We start from the raw sequence: 23,557 nt of genomic DNA, 5'->3' as shown, positions 1-23,557 counted from the left end.
CCCAGTCCATAAAATAATCCAGCATTGAGATAATATTACAAATCCCGATCTTTGCTTGACAACTGGTAGGTGCACTTTCCTGGCACAGGGAGAACCCTTAGTTTCTCATTCCTTTCTACAGATAGCCTAACCAAGACTAATTAAAGCTCATTCTGAAGAGTCAAGAGTGCTACTGACAGTCATATAGGATATAAGTTTAAGCACTGTAGTCAGATAGACAACATTCAGTGGCCCTTGCCATTACTCAATATTTTCCAGAATGTAACTTTTTTAAAAAGTCATTGCCTTTCATATGTAGTGCGGTTTGTACATTTGAAAGTAATGTGGCAACTGCACCAACTGAGTAAATCCCATTATATCCTTATGGGTCAGACAAAACAGAATGGTTGATTCATTGCAGACATGTGAACATTACTTAAACATTATAGGATTTAGGCATTCCACCCAGTTGGAGCATAAAATGTATAATGGTAGCTATTGGCAGTTGCCACATTTTGTACCCGGTGCTGAGACATCCAATAGGGGGAACCCTCAAGTTGGCTTTATGCCACTTACTAAAACTATTTTATCAGTTACATATGCATTTATTCTATATCATGTTTGCTGCTAGTACAGTGTATATATTAGAAAACTGAGGGGGATTTCCTGAAGTAGAATGGTTTCTATTACAGCAGGTAAGTTACAGCGCTATGTATCAACATTTTGATTTAATTTTTTTTTACTTCTAATGTTACACTTATGTCATATGTTGCACTGAATTGCAGTATTGTACATTTATAGCTTCAGCTAATTTATGCTGAAGAATGTACTATTATGTTTCAAGCAAACAGATAAAATTACAGTAGGGAGAACATATTTAACCACAAAGCAGACACAGGATCCTTTGCCTTATTAAATATTTATCTTTACAGTTGAATAGTGTCGGTAGCTGCTCTTTGCACAGAATGACTGAAGGACACAAAAGTGTGATAAGAACCAAGAAGCAGTCTCTTCCGTCAAAGAAAGGGCTCAATGTCAATTTCGAGAGCAGAGCAGGGCATGGTCAGTTCAAATTTGTTGATAACATCAGGGTGAAGAACTCCCAGCTTGCCTATGCTCTGACCTTTTGCAAAGATCTCTGCACATCGACCCGGGAAGAAAGTGGAATCTATAAAAGGAAGAAACAGAACAAAAACCATCAGTACTTCTCCACCTTCAATAACCAGCAGATGTAATTCACTTCCCTCGCACTGCCCTGCAGCTGGTAACTGATAATGCCTTTAATTAAATCTTCAACAGCTCTAAATGAAAATTTATAATTGTCTTCCGCAGGTCAGAAGTGAGCTACACTTTGATGATGGTGGCCGAATCCCTTTTTTTTTACCAGAATCCAAATGAGTAACTAGTCTTTATCACATTTTCAAGATAATTAACCATCAAAGGCGCAAAATACCATCAAAGTTTTCGGCACCAAAGGACTAAGCAGTGTTTGCATTTACAAGTAATTAAAAGTGTACAAGAGGTCGCCTCATGACTTTTTTGAATACAATCGTAGCTTTTTGATAGCTATTTTTATTAGAGAATGTTATTTTCTTCCACTTTGTCCCTCTTCTATATCAGCACACACCCTTCCTGCAGGTGATCATGAAGTAGTTAACTCTTTGAACTGGTCACATCTCATTTTTGTCCACTGAAACCCTCCCTTACATTCAGAGTACTCTTGGTGTTCTCTGTTTCTGCACATTTCTGCAGTCCTGCTTTACTTTATGCCTAGGATCAGAAGAGGTATATAGAAAATACGTTTTTCAGATATTATATGGCACAAAGTCTTCACATTTTAACAGCTGCAAAAAACACTCTGTACATGGGTAAAAATTGAAGTACATGTATAATATAGAAATATCTTGGTTTTGAGTCTATAGTAAACAGCGCAGCTACCAAATGTATAACAAAAATATATTTTATGCTGACATACTAACTCTTTATTGTTCAATAAATTAGAATGCCCTAAAATTTGCAGAATTAAAGAAAACGTCACTAAAGATTCATTTTCTATAATAGCACGTACTGCGCAGTGCAATAAGGCACACAGAATGTAAGAAAGTAATGCTAAATAATAGAACAATTATCTGATAAATATGAATTGGGTGGTTTGCTTTAAAAATCATTTTGAATTGGTCTCTCAATTCCTTTCCTATACAATAACAGAAAGATTTCAAAATGCTTCCTCTGCAAAATTCATTATAAAGTAATTTTAATGACTATACAACACATTTTGTTGCAATTGAAGTGATTTCCATCAATCTACATAGAATCATTAAGAAAGCAAATTCATATTTGAATTTTCAGATTTTACCGATAATTGTTAAGCTCCAGTTTTCCCAGAGGTATCACTATACCATTTGCATACCTTCTCTCACACATATGGCTTTGAAAAATTCAACGGGTACACAGGGACTAGAATCTAAAACAATGGCTCAGAAATAGCTGTGACAGGCCAACGAGTGGCGCCTGCTGTGAGTTAGACTTGCCCTTGCCTGTTTGATGTCGACTATAGCCCAGAAATTTGGGTCCCAACGCGTGAGTACACACTGGGTACTCACGCGTAGGCCCAACGAAAGTGCCGGTTTCGTGCATACACTGCGCATGCGCGGGAAACCGGAACTTCCGTTCCCCTGAAAGAAGGGGTTGACAGGTGGAACGCGTGCGCCGGAGAGGCAGTGCGTGCGCATCGAACTTACATTTTTTTCCCAGGTTTTTCCGGCAGGGTAAGTCTCCAGCAGTTACACTTTTAAAAAGCAGGCGCAAGGCCTGCTTTTAACAAGGTAAGTGGTGAATTAATTAAAATTAAAACATTTTTTCCACAGGTTTATTATTTTTAAATACTTTAAAGAAAGGTAAGTTTATTTTTAGCCCCGTTAGAAAATGTAATTAATTTTTTCAAAAATTTAATTTATTGTTTAAAATAGTTATTTCATGTAATTTATAGTTATTTTAAAAATGTGATTAAAAAAAAAAAATTATTTGAAGTTTTAGTTATGTTTTGGGGCTTTATTTATAGTATTTATAGGTTTGACAGCTCTTCCTGTCAAACTTATGAGTGAAGCATTCCCTGCTACCATTGGCTCTCCATGGCCCACGTGATCCCAGGGGACGCATCAAACTAACTGCGCCCCGGGATATGCAAGCACTGCGCACCGGCAGTTGGAGGAGGCCCAGGATCGGAATCCCACGCGGACCCACAGCTCAATGGCCGGCGCGCTAGTTAAGTGCAGGTCGGGGGGCTTGCACCCTCGGGAAGCCCCTGACCTGAATTTCTGGGCCTATATTTTTCTCTGCAAGTTGCTGGAAGTGCAAGAGGGAAATGGCACAGCGCCCTCTACAGGGCATCTGGGATCTAAGTGAACAGGGAAAGCAACTGTGTATCTTTAACCAATCAGATTGAAGGATTGTGAAATGAACAGCACATCTGAACAAGGTAGTGTAAGTTAGAATGGTGAATTCAATGTTAAATCAGGTACAGAAAGAGAAATAAAGAGAGGTAAATAAAGATTGGATTAAGAGAGAGAGAAAAAAGAGACAAAGAAAAAGATTTTTTTAAATTATAATCTCCAACAACAATTAAAACCTGAAGGAATAAGACTCCACATTTCTAATTGTTAATCTTTAGTGCCAGAGAGGCTGACTGGCAGCAATTAACATTTATCACATCATTAAAAGGGTACTTAAGACTTGAAATGATTTGAATTAACTTTCTATGGCAAGTTTCCTTCGTATCTACAGTGCAAGTACAGGAACTTCACACCACTCAACGCATTTGAATGGGGAGCCAGACAGTGAGATGCCGTTTTCGCGAAGCTAATGGCAGAGCAGCGCATCTTGGACAGCAACTTTTGGTTTTCCATGTTTAATCGTGCAGCTGCCCTCGCCTAAAGTTGATGTAGCATTTGCACATAAATACGGCGAACGCCATTAGCCTCGCCAATATTTTGACAGCAATTTTTGGGCCAATGCTGTATTTCAATATTTATACAAAGTTTAGTCATATGGAAATTTTGAGAAAGTGTGAATTAAGCTGCCATTTTTGTTTCTTGTGCATGGTTTCCTCTAGGGAAAAGGAAAGGTGGGAAAAAAAGAGTAACAATCCACATGAGTAGGTGTTTGGAGGTGATTTTTAGAACTGTATTTTAGTATGTTTTATAAAAGAATCAACTGCAATTTGAATGTTTAAATTGATCTATAATGAGGTGAAATGTTTTTCTCCCCTCCTCCCCAAAGAGAATAAAAATAACTCATGGAGTGAGGGTTGAGATCAAAATGGGAGGAATCCCCATTTCCTTCATTTAAGATCTTGTAGTATTTCTAAAACTTCCAGATTGTTTTGATATGCATCAGTTTCCTTGGCTGATTGCTCATTTGAGTTCTAGCATAAAGGAGTCCAGTGTTAGTAATCTACAGTATAATGCTAATTACCCAGTGAATCATTGATTCTAATGATAAATCATTTTATATTAGATTAGCTTCTTATGCAGTCTTTGGGAAATTCATTCACTTAAAGGATGTGTTTTTCCTAAAGCTGGAGATCGAACAGAGAATGGACTTAACATTACCAACTCTGTAACCTGTGAAACTTCAATAGTTATAATGAAGATAGTAAAATGAATCTATTTGTTTGAAATGGTTTGGGATGGTTTTTATGTTTTTTAATTCCTTGGAAAAGCTCTTCACCACCTCGCAGTCTTTGTCCAAGAGGATAAGAGAGTTTCAGCAGCTGCCATCTCTTTAACCACATTCTTCTACAACCAATGAGAGACATTTTCAGCAAACCCAGCTGGTTCAGTTCCACCCTCCTTCAGGGAGAGAATCCCTGGCATGGTGAAACATTCCACTTAATAGCCAGGCTAAGAATAAAGCGCAGCAACAGTGAAACAGAATCAACTACCAGACATCCCATCACACCTGGACTTGCAACTATTTGGTTTGGGGCTGGGCGAGGAGCCAGTCTATAGACTGGACTTCCTTTTCAAAGCAACTTACAGAATCTTTCTTTTCCCCCCAGGTTCTCCCCTTTCCCATTTTCACTTAAAACACGCAGTGGGTAGTTTTCACCACCACTTGGGTGGTAAACTGGCAGAACTGATCGCCCGCCCACTATAGAACCCATCTGATTGTCATTTCCATTGAAATTGATTTCTGCAGCTCTCGCTAATAGAAGGCAGATAAACTGATCAGATGTATGACTGCCCAGAACTGACTGTACGTTTTCCCCTCTGTGACTCATCCAGGAGGTTTGCTTACTATAGTGAATCCAATGCGCATCTTCTCTGTGCACTTGGCAAGCAATGGATACATTTTATCACTAAGCAATAGCAGGATCTCACACAAGTCATTGGTGACATCCAAAACCACCAACCAGTTCAGGAATTATAGCATTACTCTACACCGTCACTGAGTTCAAGCAGCTTTTATCTGAATAGCTCTTTTTGTAAATGACAGGAAACAGCATTTCCCACTACTATTCTAATTTGACAGTCAACAATAGACAGGTTTCAGGTTACACCAATTATATGAAACAGTGTAATACCCGCTGCAACATACTAAAGAAAAAAATACATGCTGGGTCATTTCAGTTGTCACATACTTTTCAGGACATTTATAGTTTGATGAAATGGCATCAAGTCCCACTGCTCCATTTACTCTTTGTTTTCCTGTTTTGGATGCGGCAAAAAGAAATTTTACACTAAATAGCTCCAGCCATAAGCGCATAAGTAATAAAATGGAACACTTACATCGTGCTAAAACAACCACACTGAAAAGTTCTATAAAAGGGTATCTTATTTAACATTAAAAACCTGAAACGAACAAACTACACCTTGTATAAGCAGCTTAAAATTAATAGTCACTTCAACTCTTCATTCTACCCAAGTATTTATTAAAAGCCTTGCACAGCAAGGCACCAGAAGCTGCTTTAGTGTCTGAACTGCACAGGTGTAAAGCCTCTCAGGTGGTATGTCTAATCCTTTTAGGTTAAGCACTATCTCTACACTCTACAACATCAAAGAACACAGCTAACAAAGGCGCCAATGACAGATCCAGGCACAGAATCCATCAGCTGAAAACCTGTGTATGCCTGCAGCTACTTCTTTGACTTTTGCCTTACTGAATCTGGGCAGATGGTGGCGTTAACTGTAGGTCTGTAGTTGCGAAGTATTAAACTATTTTGGCACTAATCAACTCAACTCCCCTGCCCCCTATTTTTCTATATCATAGAATTGCAACTAATTTACAGCACAGAAACAGGCCATTCGGCCTAACTAGTCTATGCCGGCTCTTCTTATCCCCTGAATTTCTAGGTTTCTAAGGAACTGCCTCATTTTTGTTTGAGAGACTGGGGGCTGACTGCACTATGCAGGAATAAAAGGAGAAAAGCCCACGTTTTAAATTCATGGTAAATGCACCATGAAATGTCTACATTTTACAGCTGGTTTTTATTTACACTTACAGTAAATAAACACCATAACACCTGAACTGAGATTTCTTTATTCCATCAATTATATTTCTGTGAAAAACTCAAGTGTTGTATTTAAATAACAGCACATTCTCTACAGGCTACACTACTCTGCTTTCACTCAACCTTTCAATTGAATACATATTTATTTTTACAAGTTCAGAGCTTAGCTATCATATACCATAAAGTACTGATAATTTCCATGATTTTTTTTAATAGGGAGATTATGTCACCTTCCAATTGCTGGAACAATTTTTTCTATAAAGAGAATATTCAAAGTATAAGTATTCTAAACCCACATCCCATTTTAGTTTAAGTAGCACTCACACTGCTTACAGCAGCACTAGAAATTAACCACAAAAGAATACACTGCACCATTAAAGATTGTTTAAAACCTCAAATTATCTCATTTATTAGATTCATTTTTAACAAAATATTCATTTGTGTGTTATCACACTAAAATAATGGGGCATATATCATGTATCTATTGTCTATATACTTGGAGTGAATGGAAAGTGGATTGGTATAATGAATCTTATCCTTGAACCCTTCGAATTGCATTTATCTAGTGTTAGTTGTGCTGTGCCGGATTTAAAAAATCTATCCAAAATATTTTGTAAAAAGTGTTTGTGCATATGTTTATGTGGATTCAATCAGACCACAGCAATCTGGTTTTCATTATTTTTGTTGGATTAGAAAGGAGAAGGAAAGAAGAGGATTAGAATGAAGACAGTGAACAGTCATTATTTATCAATACATCGAAGCATATTAGAATTTGCAAATTTCAATTCCATCGCTCTGAGCTGCTCCTTAGTACATTTTTACCATGAGAAATTGCTGTAGGAAAGAGCAAGAGTCCTGCATTTCCAGTGTAATCAAAATGCCAACATTTAAAAACATAAGAATTAGGATCAGGAGAAGGCCATACGACCCCTTGAGCCTGCTCCACCGTACAATAAGATCATGCCTGACCTTTGACCTCAACTCCACTTTCCCGCCCGATCCCCATATCCTTTGATTCCCCATGAGTCCAAAAATCTATCGCTCTCAGCCTTGAATAGACTCAACGACTGAGAATTCACAGCCCTCTGGGGTAGAGAATTCCAAAGATTCACAACCCTCTGAGTGAAGACATGTCTTCTCATCTCAGTCCTAAATGGCCAACCCCTTATCCTGAGACTATGCCCCCTAGTTCTAGACGCTCCAGGCAGGAGAATCAGCCTCTCAGCATCTACCCTGTCAAGCCCTCTCAGGATCTTGTATGTTTCAATGAGATCACCTCTCATTCTTCTAAACACCAGCGAGTATAGGCCCATTCTACTCAATCTCTCCTCATAGGACAACCCACTCATCCCAGGAATCAATCAATAATTTTGAAAAGGCTGAGAACCATAACAACAATTTGTATTTACATAGCACCTTTAATGTAGTAAACATCCCAAGGCGCATCACAGGAGTGTTTTAAAACAAAATTTGACATCGAGCCACATAAGTAGAAATTAGAGCAGATGGCCAAAAGCTTGGTCAGAGGTAGGTTTTAAGGAGCGCCTTAAAGGAGGAAAGAGAGGTAGACAGGCGGAGAGGTTTAGGGAGGGAATTCCAGAGCTTAGGGCCTAGGCAGCTGAAGGCACGGCCACCAATGGTTGAGCCATTATAATCAGGGATGCTCAAGAGGCCAGAAAAAGTGGAGCGCAGATATCTCATGGAGTTGTGGGGCTGGAGGAGATTAGATAGATAGGGAGGGGTGAGGCCATGGAGGGATTTGAAAACAAGGATGAGAATTTTAAAATCGAGGCATTGCTTAACCAGGAGCCAATGTAGGTCAGCGAGTACCGGGGTGATTAGTGACGGGACTTGGTGCAAGTTAGGATACGGGCAGCCGAGTTTTGGGTGACCTCAAGTTTACGTAAGGTAGAACGTGGGAGGCCAGCCAGGAGTGTGATGGAATAGTCAAGTCTAGAGGTAACAAAGGCATGGATGAGGGTTTCACAGCAGATGAGCTGTGGCAAGGGCGAAGACGAGCGATGATACGGAGGTGGAAATAGGCGGTCTTAGTTATGGTGCAGATATGGTGGTCGGATGCTCATTTCAGGGTCAAATATGAAACCGAGATTGCAAACAGTGTGGTTCAGCCTCAGACAGATGTCAGGGAGAAGGATGGAGTCAGTGGCGGGGACCAAAGACAATGGGCTAGATTTTCAGTTGCTTGCGCCAGCAGTTAGCGCCTTAAGAGAAGTGATTTTCGGGCGCTATTCGTGTAGCGCCCGGGCGCAGCGCAGTTTGCGCCCCACCCCAAATTAAGTTGCCCGTTAGCGCCGGCGCAAAGTTTACCGGCCGCCCGGATGCGCGCGCAGAAAATGACGTCACATCCTCATGCAACGCCCTTTGGCCGCCCCGAATCCAAACTTCAGTCGGACCGCCCCATTGTGCGGCTGGCGTCCAGAGCGTTTGTAAAATGGAACGCAACACACCCTGGGGAGCGCAAATTAAAGGGCACTCCTCCTGCACTATAAACGGCAGTCTGCATGTGTTGTGTGGAAGGATCCAGTGTGTTGTTGTGAACGGTGTATTTATCTCCTCCTCCTCCTCCTCCTCCTCAAGAGCTCACTGGCACCAGAGTGTCTGCCGGGTGCTGCGCCCGAGCTCGGGCGCTGTGCTCTGCACCGCCGGCTTAGCGCCTAAAGATAGTAGTGGAACGCCTCTTTTAGCGCTCCACCAACCTCTTAGGGCGAAGCCACTGAATTTCCGGCAACGGGGCGCTACTTTGGGGCGGGCGCTAACTTCGGGCGGGCGCTAAGGTTAGCGCCCCAAAACTGTCTATACTGAAAATCTAGCCCAATGGCTTTGGTCTTCCCAATATTTAGATTTTTTTGGAAATTTCTGCTCATCCAATACTGGATATTGGACAAGCAGTCTAACAATTTAGTGACAGCGGAGGGGTGGAGGGAAGTGCTGGTGCGGTAGAGCTGGGTGTCGTCAGCGTACATGTGGAAACTGATGTTGTGTGTTCGGATAATGTCACCGAGGGACAGCATGTAGATGAGAAATAGGAGGGGACCAAGGATAGATCCTTGGGGGACACCAGAGGTAACGATGCAGGAGTGGGAAGAGACACCATTGCAGGTGATTCTCTGGCTACGAATAGATAGAATACATAAGATGCAAGCTCTTCAATCCAAGATAATCAATGTAAGCGTGGCCACTATGTATTGGTGGTTTTGTCACAAAATGTATTACTGTCTCATAGCTTTAGTTAAAGTTAATCCAATATTAAGTTTGATCCCACACTCAATAATAAAAAGAAACATTACATACAATGGATCTTGTCTCTGTAAAGTAGGATATGTTGTTTCTAGGAAAAGCCATCTTTACCCATCAATTAGCCCATTATAACCCTGTTTTACTCCCTCTTACTTTACTAGGAAAGAAACCCGAGGTTAAAAAAAAATTCTGAATGTAAATCACTAAGGCCAAGAGTTTCCACTTTGATCGCAATCCGTGCTCACAATTGCGCTAGTTTTGCAAAGTGAACTTTTTGCTCAAGTTTCCGCTCAAATTAATTTGCATATCGGCAAACATAAAATCTTCCATGAACCAGCGCAATCGGGCAATGTTTTAGAACGTAATTTTAAAAAAAAATGTTTGCATTAAAAATATTCTGTGATGTAATTAAGAGTGGTAACCTGGTACAGTTTCATTAATACAGCTGAAAATGGGTTTATCACAAAAAATAAGCACTTTTAATCAGTGTCTAGTCCACCACCTATGTGTAACCTGATTTTAAATAACTGAAGTTGACTTTGAAAAAACTATACAGAACCATTTGCTAGTTATGTACATTGGTACAGTAGTCACTTTCTTAGTAAATTTAAAACAAATATTTTAAAGCTTTTAAAACGTGCATACTGGTGCCCTTGCGCCTAAAAAAAGGCTTAATTTTAAGAGCCTCCTCGAAGGCCCGCAAATTGGTGTAATTAGCAGAAACTCGCCATGGTGATTAATTTGATCGGGAGGTGTGGCCAGTTTTGTGGGCGGGGCCGGCTTCTATTGCGATGTTTTTAAACTAGCACAAAAGACTGCAGTAACTCGATTTGTGCTGGACAGAATTTGCGCTTGAAAATCCTCAATCTTTTGCACGTGTTTGACTGATTTGGGGCAAATTGCATCCTAGTGAAAACTCCATGCCCAAGTGTCTACTTCTAGAAAAGTAAATAAAAAAAGACTGTGTTACCGTGTATGTTTATAGCTGCAACACACTCAAGGTTCAGATGATGTCAATAAACAGATTTTAAAAAATCAGTTATCCAAATCCCTAAAGCATGCCAGTCTTGTAACAACCTTTGAGTTGTATCGCTGTTTTGAATAATTGACAACTAAGTTACCAATATTTTAGGGAAACATCAAGTACTTCAGTATACATTTCCAAAACAATTAATATAAATTACTGAGTTCTTCTAGCAAGACGATGAGAAAAGACAAGATGCATTAAGTAAAATAAATGCTCATGTAGAGTTTTTTAAATACATTTTCTAACATTGAAAGTTTTATGTTCCGAACTGAAGTATTCCAAGAGTTTTGTGATTTGAATTGAGATTGGTTACAGGTGGCCCATGATATACAGATAACTGGCCCACTAAGACAAACAGTTTAGACTTTCTGCTCTACTTAAATCACAAGTGGGAACGTCAACCAAGGCTACAATCGGAGCTCGGATTTCCTCCTGTACAATCCATGATAGGGCTGCTCTTCCAAAGACACACCAAATGATACCAAGTTAACTGAAATTCAACTTTGACAAAATGCACAAAGAAAACCTTTCAAATACCAGGTTCTGTATTTGCAAGGAGGAAGCACATACTGAAGAAAAATAAGCTGATGTACATTTGGGTGCAATATATTCTTGGAACAGCTTCATGCTCTGTAACTCAGCCTTGCCCCAATATATAGGATATATTTTGGAAATGTATACTGAAGTTAAAAGCCAACAACTCATCTTGGGGTTCAGAGGCTTTTGAAAAAATTTTCATGCTTTGCTCTCATAGATTCAGCAGCCATCTGAATCCCTTTATGCATTAACTGTGTTATAATACACTCCTACCTGTAATACAAAATATAATACACACACCTAAGATGTCTCCGCAAATATATTCAATAGTGCTTCTTCATGTCCACAATAAGAGGGATGATTGAGTAGTACCTCCATAGGCAGTTTTCCCTCCTTTGAAACATGATGCATTTGAAACCAGTAAGAGCATCCTTTAGATCAGGGGTGTCAAAACTATGGGCCACAATCTGGATCATATATGGCCGCAAGCTATCAGGCTCACAATGTCCCAGTGACATATTTTCTACTTGCACTCATTTTTGATATACCATTGCTTTTCTCTACTTGAGATTCACAAGCCTAGTGATTTGAAAAGGCTTACAGCTGTCTCACAAGTGGATAATTCCTAAATTATTACATCGGTTTTAGGGTATGAAAAGCTTAGAAATTACCGTGAAAGAGTGGTAACAATATGAAAACATAATGAAAAGCTTAGAAATTACCGTGAAAAAGTGGTATGAAAACATAAATATTTATGTTAACTTACATTAATTGAGTAATGATAGGAGAATGTGGAACAACAAATCTTATACCCAAAAAAAACAATTAATATAAATTACTGAGTTCTTCTAGCAAGACGATGAGAAAAGACAAGATGCATTAAGTAAAATAAATGCTCATGTAGAGTTTTTTAAATACATTTTCTAACATTGAAAGTTTTATGTTCCGAACTGAAGTATTCCAAGAGTTTTGTGATTTGAATTGAGATTGGTTACAGGTGGCCCATGATATACAGATAACTGGCCCACTAAGACAAACAGTTTAGACTTTCTGCTCTACTTAAATCACAAGTGGGAACGTCAACCAAGGCTACAATCGGAGCTCGGATTTCCTCCTGTACAATCCATGATAGGGCTGCTCTTCCAAAGACACACCAAATGATACCAAGTTAACTGAAATTCAACTTTGACAAAATGCACAAAGAAAACCTTTCAAATACCAGGTTCTGAATTTGCAAGGAGGAAGCACATACTGAAGAAAAATAAGCTGATGTACATTTGGGTGCAATATATTCTTGGAACAGCTTCATGCTCTGTAACTCAGCCTTGCCCCAATATATAGGATTTTCCTAAAAGGCATTGGTCTCCATAAGCAATTCACAAAATGTGAAGGAATGATTTTCCTTACAATTGCCTTATTCTGGCCAAAATAACATAAGACAATCCAGTTAATCACTTGTAATCATTTAATAACACCCTGTGGTACTAATGGCCTAGATTATAAGAGCAAATTCTATACTCTAAAGGAAAATCTCAGTGATTTTGTGCAGTGAATGCTAATTATATTATAATACTATTACACCTCTCCACTCTACATATAATGGACTAACCCTCCTCCCTGGTCCCAGGAGATGGTAACTAGACCAGGCGTCTGACTGATGCACTGTCTGCTTTGTTACGCCTGTTTGCTAATGCTGCTGTTCCGTATCCAGGCTTTAACAGGATCACTAAATCTCCTGATGATACTTATTACTCTGAACGGCCACCTACAGCATCCCTGCTCCATTTAGAGTAGCCCGAGCGAGGATCATTTTTCACACACAATCCCCAGAAAGGCAAATGGCACTCAACAATTTCACCCCTATTTCCAGTCATCTATATCCATGCACAGGTGTTTCACAGAAGGCTACAGAAGGCCAGGACTCAGTGGCGTTATGAAAAATTGTATTTTACAAGCGCAGAAAGGGAGAGGTTGCAAACCTTGCCCTACAAGTGACATAACAAGTTAAGGCACATAGAAGATTAATTAAAGGATCTTCAGAAGAGCATTCAATTAAATGAATGATTTTACTCAATCTAGAGTGATTTGTACCCAAACCTATTTGCACAATTTCTCATGGTAAATGGTAGAACTTTTAATTATGGTGGAAAATCCACTAAGGCACAATTACATTTCTCCCTTGCATGTGAAACAGATGTATAAAATCTGTTCAGACATTTTGTTATTATACCACCCATTTATAAAAGCTATTCATAGAATCATAGAAACTTACAGCACAGAAGAAGGCCATTCGGCCCGTCGTGCCTGTGCTGGCTTTCTGAAAGAGCAGTCGTGCTTAGTCCCACATTCCCGCCTATTTTCTGTTACCCTGTACGTTCCTCATCCTCAAGTACCTGCCCAACTCCCTTTTAAAATTATTTATGGAATCAGCTTCCACCACCTTTTCAGGTAGAGCATTCCGGATCCCGACAACTTTGAGTGAAAACATTTCTCCTCATCTCCCCTCTAGATCTTTTGCCAATAATTTTAAATCTATGACCTCTGGTTATTGACCCACTTGCCAGAGGGAACAGTTTTTCTCCATCTACTCTATCAAAACCTCTCATCATTGTGTAAACCTCTATTAGGTCATCTTCTCTGTTCTGAGGAGAACAGTCCTAAATTTTGCCTCTCCTCATAACTGATGCCCCTCATCCCTGGTATCACCCTGGCACACCTCTGTACCCTTTCTAAGGCCTTTACATCGTGCCTAAAGTGTGGTGCCCAGAATTGTCCACAATACTCCAGCTGAGGCCTAACCAGTGATTTGCTAGTGTAATCTTAATCCTGCAATAGTAACTAATCTATTTGGTTTTTAACCTTTACTTCTTTTAGTCTCTGTTCAAACTTCACACCAGTTCTGGTGGCCCTGTGAATGATATACCCACATTAAGATGGTTTTCAAGATGTAAAAGGTTTGCCACAGTTGTAATTATCCTCAGTAAATGCAAATTAAAATGATACTGTGGGTTGGTAGCATATGAATGCCGAATAAATTGTCTGAAATTCCTCTAAATAGTTAGTTGCCCTGCTAACTCCATCAAATGGACAATTTGTACAATTTATAAATGTAAAAGAATGTATATGCAGTAAGTTATAGAACAGTCTACTCCCCAAATAGCTCAATTGGTAAATGCACTGATCAGTGTTGAACTGAGCCATAGTTTGATCTCTGGGTTGTGTGCTGAATAAGCTGATCTCAGCAACAAATAGCCTTAAGGATTCCTGGGCTGGGTATGGAAAACAAAAATTGGCTAGGATTCCGACTCCTGATTGCTATCCAGTAACTCCAATCAGAAAGTGCAACACTGGATGGGTGCAGGATTGTGGCCAGTGGTGACATTATGCACTGCTGCCATGCACTATCCGGACAGAGAGGAAGATTTGCACTTGAGCAAGATACTGGAGGGCTGCCAGCTTTCAGGAGAGGATGTGGAGAGGAGCATTTAACAGAAAACATGCTTAACCTCTCTCTTCTCCTTCCTTCCTAAGGAAAGGTTTGATGGGAGGGCATATATAATTATCACAGACTTTATGTCCTTGGCTTTATACCCGAGGTAACTGTACACATTCATAGCTGACTCTGAGTAATGAATACTGCACATTTTTTTTAATGGGTACACAGTTATATATTTGCAGAAAGGATCTCTGATGCTAAGTACCATAAACTAGCCTATCTTCCTTTATAATATTTTAACAAAAAAAGCTCATAATAGTACTTTGGTGAATAAATGCCCCCAAAGTGTTAAATAATTTACTGAGTCTCTCAGCAGATGTTGATCGATCACCATCCAAAGAGGTAACCTGACAATTCTACCAACAGTAGAGATCTATTTTAAGCATTTAGGAATGTCATTCCCAGACAAAATAAAATGTGATGCATTTCAGTGCCTAGCCCCATAAATGTGGGTCAGATTGGTGGAAACCCCAGAGAAATGTTGTAAATAGCCGTTTACATCATTTCTCTGGGGTTTTTAAGTTACAGTGGGAGATCGTAAGGTCTCTGCATAAATTCTACCCCAATGTTCTTATTGGTTCTATGTCTGCAGACCTGTAGTCTGCCCACTCTAGTTCTATAAAGATAGAGAACACAGATATAGAATTAGCAGGGAATTTCCCCAGTGTCCTGGCTAACATTCCTCCTTCAACCAACACCACCGAAAAACCGATTTAATTAAATTCCTGTTTATGGAACCTTCCTGCGCACAAATTGGCTGCCGTGTTTACCTACCTAACAACAGTGACTGCACCTCAAAAATAACTCATTGGTTGTAAAAATGCTTTGAGACCTTCAGAGGATGTGAAAAGCGCTACATAAATGCAAGTTCACCCATTCTTTCTTCCCACACAAAGTAGTCGATGCAAGTACCAGCTACGTTTTTGTATTTTTAGAAAACAAGATCACTTATTTTAAGCACAACTGGGAGCTTTCAAAAAGTGCTATCTAATTCCTTACATCTGCTGGCCAATGAAAGAAAATTTGAATGCTTAATAGAAGTAAATGTGTTGGCCTGAAAATCTGTATAACAGAGCAATGCACAGCCAGATTTTCACTTTACCCTCACTTTCTTAAAATGGTTCAGATAGCTCTAGGTGCTGCTTGAAACCTTGTGATTTAAAAAAAATTATTGACAGATAACTTTGTAGTTGGATTGGTAAACGTTTTCAACAACTCAGAATAGCCAGAACAAACAAATTAAATTGCATTTATACAGCAGCTTATGACATCATCACAACATCTCAAAGTGCTTTCCATACAATAAGTAACTTCTGATCTGCAGTCACTGTTATATAGGCAAACAAATACAATGTCAGCCTGCTGCAGCTCGGACTTCCTCTTCGCCCCTTCACTCTGGCATTACATCATATTCATACCATCTGACTTGATCACAAGGCAATTTCTTTAGCTTTATTCAATTAGTTATGTGACTATTTCGTGAAAATGTGAGCGCTCTTTTTGATCTACTTCATGTAATTTATGTTTTCCTGCATTCATATAAAAATGGGGCAAGTAGCAGAGCACATTTCACAAACAGCAACATATCATTTAAGTTTTGGATAAACAGACACTGCTGCCTCCAATATTCCCTGCTTTCAGTTTGTTGTCCTACAGTATTTTCCACTACAGCCATTTCTCCATTTCTTGGGTTGAGTTTAATGAAACAATAGGATTGTAAGCTTTAAAAACTTACTAACTGAAATATTTGTTGACAAAGTTATATTATTTCAATCAACATATTGTAGACAGGAAGTAATGTTTAAAGTACAAGAAACATCAAAATGCCTTCAGAGCATGTAACTCATCAGGTGCAAAGGCAAAAATCAGTCACTCCGTTATCACAAGTGCTTCATTTCCCATGAAATCATCTATTAGTCGCATGGTATTTTCTCATTCTGTAATAAGTTTCCATAAAAGTAACACTAGCTTTATTTTTATGTGTGTTTTAAAAGAAGTGCGGCATGCACTCCCAGAGGGTACTTCTTCACATTTATTTTTGGTAATTTGCTCAAGGACTAGAAAATGCTGCTACAATGCAAGCACTGTACAAATTAATGTACTATTCCACAAGCAAACATGCTAAGGGACCGGCTCGATGGACCAGATAGTCTTTACCTGTCCGTCATTGTTCGTATATTTGTATGTAACACCAAATTACTTTAAAAACATTCGGCAGGACGAATCGCAAGTACTTTCAGCATTATAAGTACACTACAATTTGCTGGTGGTGGAAAGAAAATCTCTCGAGATTACAGTCTGCTTAAGACCCTCTTCTTTCAGTCTCCTAACAGCAAGCCAAATTTGTCATTGTAAGAATTGATTTCCATTTACAGATGAAACATATTGGCATATACATTAGGAAGTTTTTGGATGTGCTTAAGATAGATGGGAAAATGCCATTTGAAAACTCTGCACAGATTATAAGATGTCTGAATCTAGTTTCCCCAATTGCCATATTATTCTGTTCCTCTGTTAAATTTCCACTGTAATATTTTATGGAACAATTATGCAAATGTGTATAACTGACACAAAAATACTAATGAAAAATATACTATAACTTTTACATTGTATCTCAAAACACACACTGGATATCATCCATAAAAAAACTGTAAATTTACAAACCAGACTGCTATCTATCTGTGAAGAGGAATTTCATAGAATCATAGAATGGTTACAACACAGAAGGAGAAAATTCAGCCCGTCGAGCACGTGCCGGCTCTCTGCAAGAGCACTTAAGCTAGTCCCACTCCCCTGCCTTTCCCCCGTAGCCCTGCAAATTTCTTTCCTTCAGGTACTTATCCAATTCCCTTTTGAAAGCCACAATTGAATCCGCTTCCACCACCTTTTCAGGCAGTGCATTCCAGATCATAACCACTCGCTGCATAAAACAGTTTTCCCTCATGTCGCCTTTGGTTTTTCTGCCAATCACCTTAAATCTGTGTCCTTTGGTTCTTGACTCTTCCGCCAATGGGAACAGTTTCTCTCTATCTACTCTGTCTAGGCCACTCATGATTTTGAATTTGGCAGGAGCATTGAAAAATGAAGTGGACAGATTCCCAATTCAACATGGGAAAAAGGGTATAGGCTTAGCAAATGTCAGCACTACTGCCTCCGAGTCAGATTATTGCAGGTTCAAGCCCCAATCCAGGATTTGAGCGCATAATCCAGGCTGACACTTCCGCACAGTACTCAGGGAATACAACATTGTCAGAGGTGTTGTCTTCCAGATGAGACCTTGGCCTGGATTTTGCAGGAAAAGTAACAGTGCGGCTATCAGCGCTCACCATTATTAAAGAGTAAATCGGACAGCAACATCCGGCGACCACACACGTGCAGTTAAATGTGGAAATCAGGAATTTGCAGTCCGAGTTGCCCTGTTTCTCCACAAGCTTCGCTGTATCGGTATCTCGCCGAGAGACTCAGCATTGAAACACATGAAGTTGCGGTACTTACCCACTAGCTCACCAGAAAATTTTAGGGCTTGTTCATTCTAGTGTAAGTGGATTTTTAAATGGCGTGATATGTCTTAATTACCGCCAAACAACCTTTCTGGCAGTGAAAATTAACCTTTTACAATTGTGGAGTCTCATTCCTCCAGATTTTAATTACTGTTGGAGTTTTTTAAAACATTGTTTTTTTACTTTTTTTTCCTGTCTCTTTTATCTGTCTCTCTGGACTCCAAAGGTTAAATTACGAGGAGATATTACACAAACTAGGGCTGTATTCTCTGGAATTTAGAACGTTTAAGCGGTGATTTGATCAAAGTTTTCAAGATATTAAGGGGAACTGATAGGGTAGAGAGAAACTATATACGCTGGTTAGGGAGTCTAGGACTAGGGGACATAGCCTAAAAGTTGGAGCCAGGCCTTTCAGGAGTGAAGTTAGGAAACACTTCTACACGGTGGTAGAAGTTTGGAACTCTCTTTCGCAAACGGCAGTTGATGCTAGGTCAACTGTTAGATTTTTGTTAACCAAAGGTATTAAGGGATATGCGGCAAAGGCAGGTATATGGAGTTAGGTCACAGGTCAGCCATAAGTTCACTGAATGGCGGAACAGACTCAAGGGGCTAAATGGCCTACACCTGTTCCTACGTTCTCTTAATCCCATCTTTTTTTCCCTTTCTTTATTTTGCTTTCTCTACATGATTTGGCATTGAATTAAATATTCTAGCTTACACTTCCTGGTTTAGACTCTGCACTGTTCATTAAGAATTCTTCAGTCTGATTGGTTAAGGAGATACACAGTTGCTTGCCCTGTTCACACAGGTCCCAGATTCCCTATAGAGGGCACCGCGCTGAAATGGATTTCTAATCACGACATGTTCAAGTGCAAAATCCCATAAAAATCTGTGGGCAAAAGTAAGTGTAATGTTCGCCACTGACCGCAAAATTCGGGCCAATAAATTTTGGCCCAGCCACCTGTTGAGGTGGATGCCAAAGATCCCACGGCACTACTCAAAGAAGAGGGGGGAGTTCTCCTAGCATGTTAGCCAACAGTCATCCCTCAGAAACCACCCATCAAAACAGATTAACTGATCCTTTATATTACTGCTGTTATATATGCTGTACAACAATGCTGCATTCCAGTCATCAGGCATAGTGCCACGGATTCTCTGTTCATTCCCTAGGTCTCAATATTCTTTTAACTTAGATGGTGGGGCAGTAAAGGCACAATCCAGATTGTAAGGGACGTGAGGAACTCTAAGAGAGATGGCTGGTGATGCTGAATCCAAGGAGAATATCTAGAGTAAAATCTGAAGAAGAACACCGCTCACCTTCTGCCGCCTGCATGTAGTATCCATTCTCTTTTCCTGGTTTCAGTTCAAGAAGTTGCATTACGCGGTCCAGTAAGCCATGGATCACCTCAAAGCCAGGATTCTTGTTGTAGTACACAGCACAGAGGCGTCTGCTGTTCTTCGCACCAACATCTATATTCCAATAAATTTTAAAACATTGATCTCAATTAAAAAAACTATATAATCTATCTTCACCAGAAAACAGTTCACACAAGGCAACTATCAACAACATTAAAGTAAATGCACTTCCAAACAAGTTCTTGAAACTCCAAAAACTGTCAACCGCTTAATTAAACAACTTGGATGTTGATAATTAGAAAGCGCTACAGTGGATATCTAAAGAAGGCCGATTGTGTTCTGGGGCTGTGGGACTAAGGTACCTTTACCATGAGGGATACTGCTGACTGCAGGTGAGTAGTTCTCTTGCTTTCGATGGCACTCACAAATATAAATGACTCCACTTCCGGGCTCCAGACAGTGGTGTAAATCTGGATTAGATGCCTCCAGTAATGACCCGTTAACGCACAGATCTCACCTATCCAAAGTCGATTGTTAATCGCTAAATTGATCATCTTCGCCATTGATTACATTTTGGTGAGTCAGTTTTTCAGTAGTTTCCCTGCAGAGGTTCCCTCTATACTTATGTATACAAAGTCAGCTTTGCTTCATGTCATTTTTTAAATCTGTTTTCGGGATGTGACATTGAAAAGGCTACATTTATTGCCCATCCCTAGTTGCCCTGGTGGTGGAGGTGCTGGATCTTCTGCTTGTATCACTGTAGTCCTTGTGGTGATAGTGCTCCCACAATGGCATTAGGCAGGGATTTCCAGAACTTTGACTCAGCAATGATGAAGGAGTGACAGTATATGCCCATGTTATGCTGGTATGTTACTTGGAGATGATGGCATTCATGTGACCTTGCTGCTTGTTTGTGGTAGAGGACTTTGGGGCTGGAAGATGTTGCCGAAGTGAACTTGGTGAGTTGCTGTAGTGCATCCTGCAAATTGTACATACTGCGGCTGCAGTGCGCCTGTGTTGGCTGTGGGTAGATACGGAGTCCTGTGCAAGGAGCACTAATCAAGCAGACAGCTCTGCTCTGGGTAGTATGGAGCTTCTTGAGTATTGTAGCCACACCCATCCAGGCAAGTGGTGAGTATTCCATCACATTCCTGACTTGAGCCTTGTAGATGGTGGAGAGGCTTTGAGAGGTCAGGAGATGAGCCACTGGTCGCTCAGTACCCAAACTTTGCCTTGCTTTGGTAGCCAGGCTATTGATATGGCTGGTCCAGTTAAGCTTCTGATCAGTGGTGACCACCCCCTCATTCCCAAGATGATGTTGATGTGGTGGTGGTTGGGGGGGGAGGCGGGGAGGGAGGTCACCATTGACCTCAAGCTTAACGGACCTGCCACATCAACATTGTTGCTTCAAAAGCAGGGCAATGGTGGTGCTATTTAATTGTCATGGGAGGTGGTTGGAAATAGCCATTGAATAGTACAGGTACTTCCAACAATCACAACTATCTCCTTTTATGCCAATTATGAATTCAGCCACTGGAGGGGGTTTTTCTTGACCCCCACTGACCTCAGTTTTGCAAAGGCTCTTTGGTGCCATACGTGGTTGAATGTTGCCTTGATATCAAGAGCAATTATTCTCACCTCTCCTCTAGCATTCACTTCATGCCCATGTCTAAATTATGGCCATGAATTGTTTGAAGATTTATACCCATTCTGTTTTATTAATTACATTCTGGTCAATAAATCAGCCCAAGCTAATTTTTTTTTATCCTGAACAAGACTGCACCCTTTGAAATTGTCTTAGTGACTTAGTAGCCAGGGTTCCTGCACTTGCTCACTATCCAGTAACCTTTGCTGGAAAATGTGTATGTGTGGACAGGATTACACTCAGCTGTGATTCCCATACTCACAGTCCAATAATATGCCAATATTCACTGTCTAAGCTAACACACAAAGAATAGGGGTTAGAGGAGGCACAAGAGGACATGGTTAATGTCGCGAAGCCATAAGCCAAATTTAGAGAATAATTTCTTTATGTTTAGAGACATATGAAATAGATTGCTACTTAGTGCAGAAAATACCGATTTAGTTAAGCATCAAAAGGGAACTAAATCAATTAATGATTCAATAGAGTAGTTATAGGTTTAGGGTAGGAAACGAGAACATGACAGGTTCTGAAACAGGAGCTGGATGGGCTGAATGCTCTTTTTTCATTCCATACGTTTATGTTCCTTATAACATTCTGCAGCAACCATTAATTGAAATACAAGTGGTAGAATTTTCCCCCATGTATCTTAGTCTGTACAGTAGAGAAGTTTTCCATGGATTCAGAACCCTTGCCATCTCAAGAAGAAATAATTCAGCCATCAAAAACATTAGCCAGAAAAAATGACTTCATGTTGAACATAATTTGATTCTGCTTTTGTGAAGAATAAAACTATTTCTGCTAATACAAAAGAGCCATGTTTGAGTACAAAATGAATCCTTGGGTACTGTCAATAAAAAGAATGCGACACATCAGATAAAATACTTACGCCATATCCTTGTAGTTTCAAGTAATTAAACAAAAATATTATTGTAATGTCATGAAAGAATTTCCCTGCAGCTTATAATGCGTAAATCATGTTTGCTTAAGATTTTAAGCAGATCTTTGGCTGCACGACTAACTGAATTTCTACCACACAAGTATGCCGTTCCATTTTTGACCTCTGACACATGCAGGATATGAGGCTGTATGTGGCATGCTTTGAATCTGGCATTTGCTCAGTACTCCTTATTAAGACATTCTAGCTGTTTCTCTTGTTTAGCACTAACTGTTGCATTGAGTATATCCACCTACACAACAGGCACTCAACATTATTCTTTGTGATGGGAGATTGCCAATTCAAAATGAAAAATGTTCTACAAATATATATTTTTGCAAAAAGCTGTAAATTTTGGTAAGAAGCTGAGTCCAATTTTTCCCTCTTTACCCTGCCAATTTTCTCCCCTCCGGGAACAGTTGACTCCTTGCTGGTATGTAGTTCCCTGTGCACGAGTCCCCCCTCCAGTAACTCACAGAGGAAGCCTTCTAAATGTGTGAGCATAGGCACTAATTGGTATTCACCAGTGGTTCAGAACTGAGCAAACCTGTATGTTTCATACCACATTATTGCAGGGAAAATGAATTTTACTGTGAAAGAGCTATGTAAATTAATTGGAGAGCCCCCTCTCATAAACAGCAGAAATACTGAGCAAAAGGCAAATTCAGCTTTAGTATCCAAGAAAATAATGGAAATTAAATCATCAGTTATGATACCAGAGATCTACAGAGCAGGTTTCAGCTTGGATGCACGGATATAAAACGACCTCAAGGTGGATGGTTGTGAGTGCATTAAATTGATAAGTTTCATTAAATGAAAGCCAATGCCATGATTAAATATAATGGATTATCTTATGAATTATTCCTGTTATGAATTTTTTCTTAATTTGTTTACAATTACTTTTTTAAAAATGCCCTTTGGAGTAGGAGTGACTTTTGTATAAAAAGTTCCGTGATGTTTAAAGATGATTCCTCTGTATGCACAGGTACTTCTGCTCTTTTAAATCCAGGCGGATTTCAGTTTTATAATATAAACTGTACAGTGAACTTGCAAGCAATCTGCTACAAGTTACAACCTGATTATATCCTTTCACATATTATAAATGATCATGTTTTGGTAAACAAAAATAAGTGATTAATATTTTGAGTTGAGCTTCCAGGTAGCTCAAAAAATTATTCAACGGGTATCTAAGCCATGCAGACCAGGAAGGCTCCAGGCTCGGTTCCGAGTCTGTGTTGGGTTTACTGATCTGAGTCAAGGCAGCAGTAAGGGCACTACAATTAGCCTGTTGCCCACGAGTTAGAGAGGGGAAAA

General features: G+C 39.7%; 1 protein-coding gene across 2 annotated transcripts in view; it reads right to left on the bottom strand.

Moving 5' to 3' along the window:
- Window positions 1–692: 692 nt before the first annotated feature.
- The window catches only part of farsb (phenylalanyl-tRNA synthetase subunit beta), a 58,346-nt gene continuing 35,481 nt past the window's right edge, over window positions 693–23,557 (bottom strand). For both annotated transcript variants that reach the window (XM_085990486.1, XM_085990487.1), the window contains exons 16-17: window positions 19,626–19,778; window positions 693–1,147 (exon numbers count right to left, since the gene is read on the bottom strand). In XM_085990486.1, the coding sequence (XP_085846612.1) occupies window positions 996–1,147; window positions 19,626–19,778 (305 nt within the window). In that variant the 3' untranslated portion in view covers window positions 693–995. The remainder of the gene's footprint in view (window positions 1,148–19,625; window positions 19,779–23,557) is intronic.

Source organism: Somniosus microcephalus, chromosome 6, assembly GCF_052327205.1.
Source record: "Somniosus microcephalus isolate GS21.2 chromosome 6, FLI_Smic_1.0, whole genome shotgun sequence".
Lineage (NCBI taxonomy): Eukaryota > Metazoa > Chordata > Chondrichthyes > Squaliformes > Somniosidae > Somniosus > Somniosus microcephalus.
The sequence above is the reverse complement of the archived record's forward strand: the minus strand, read 5'-3'. Positions and strand labels throughout refer to the sequence as shown.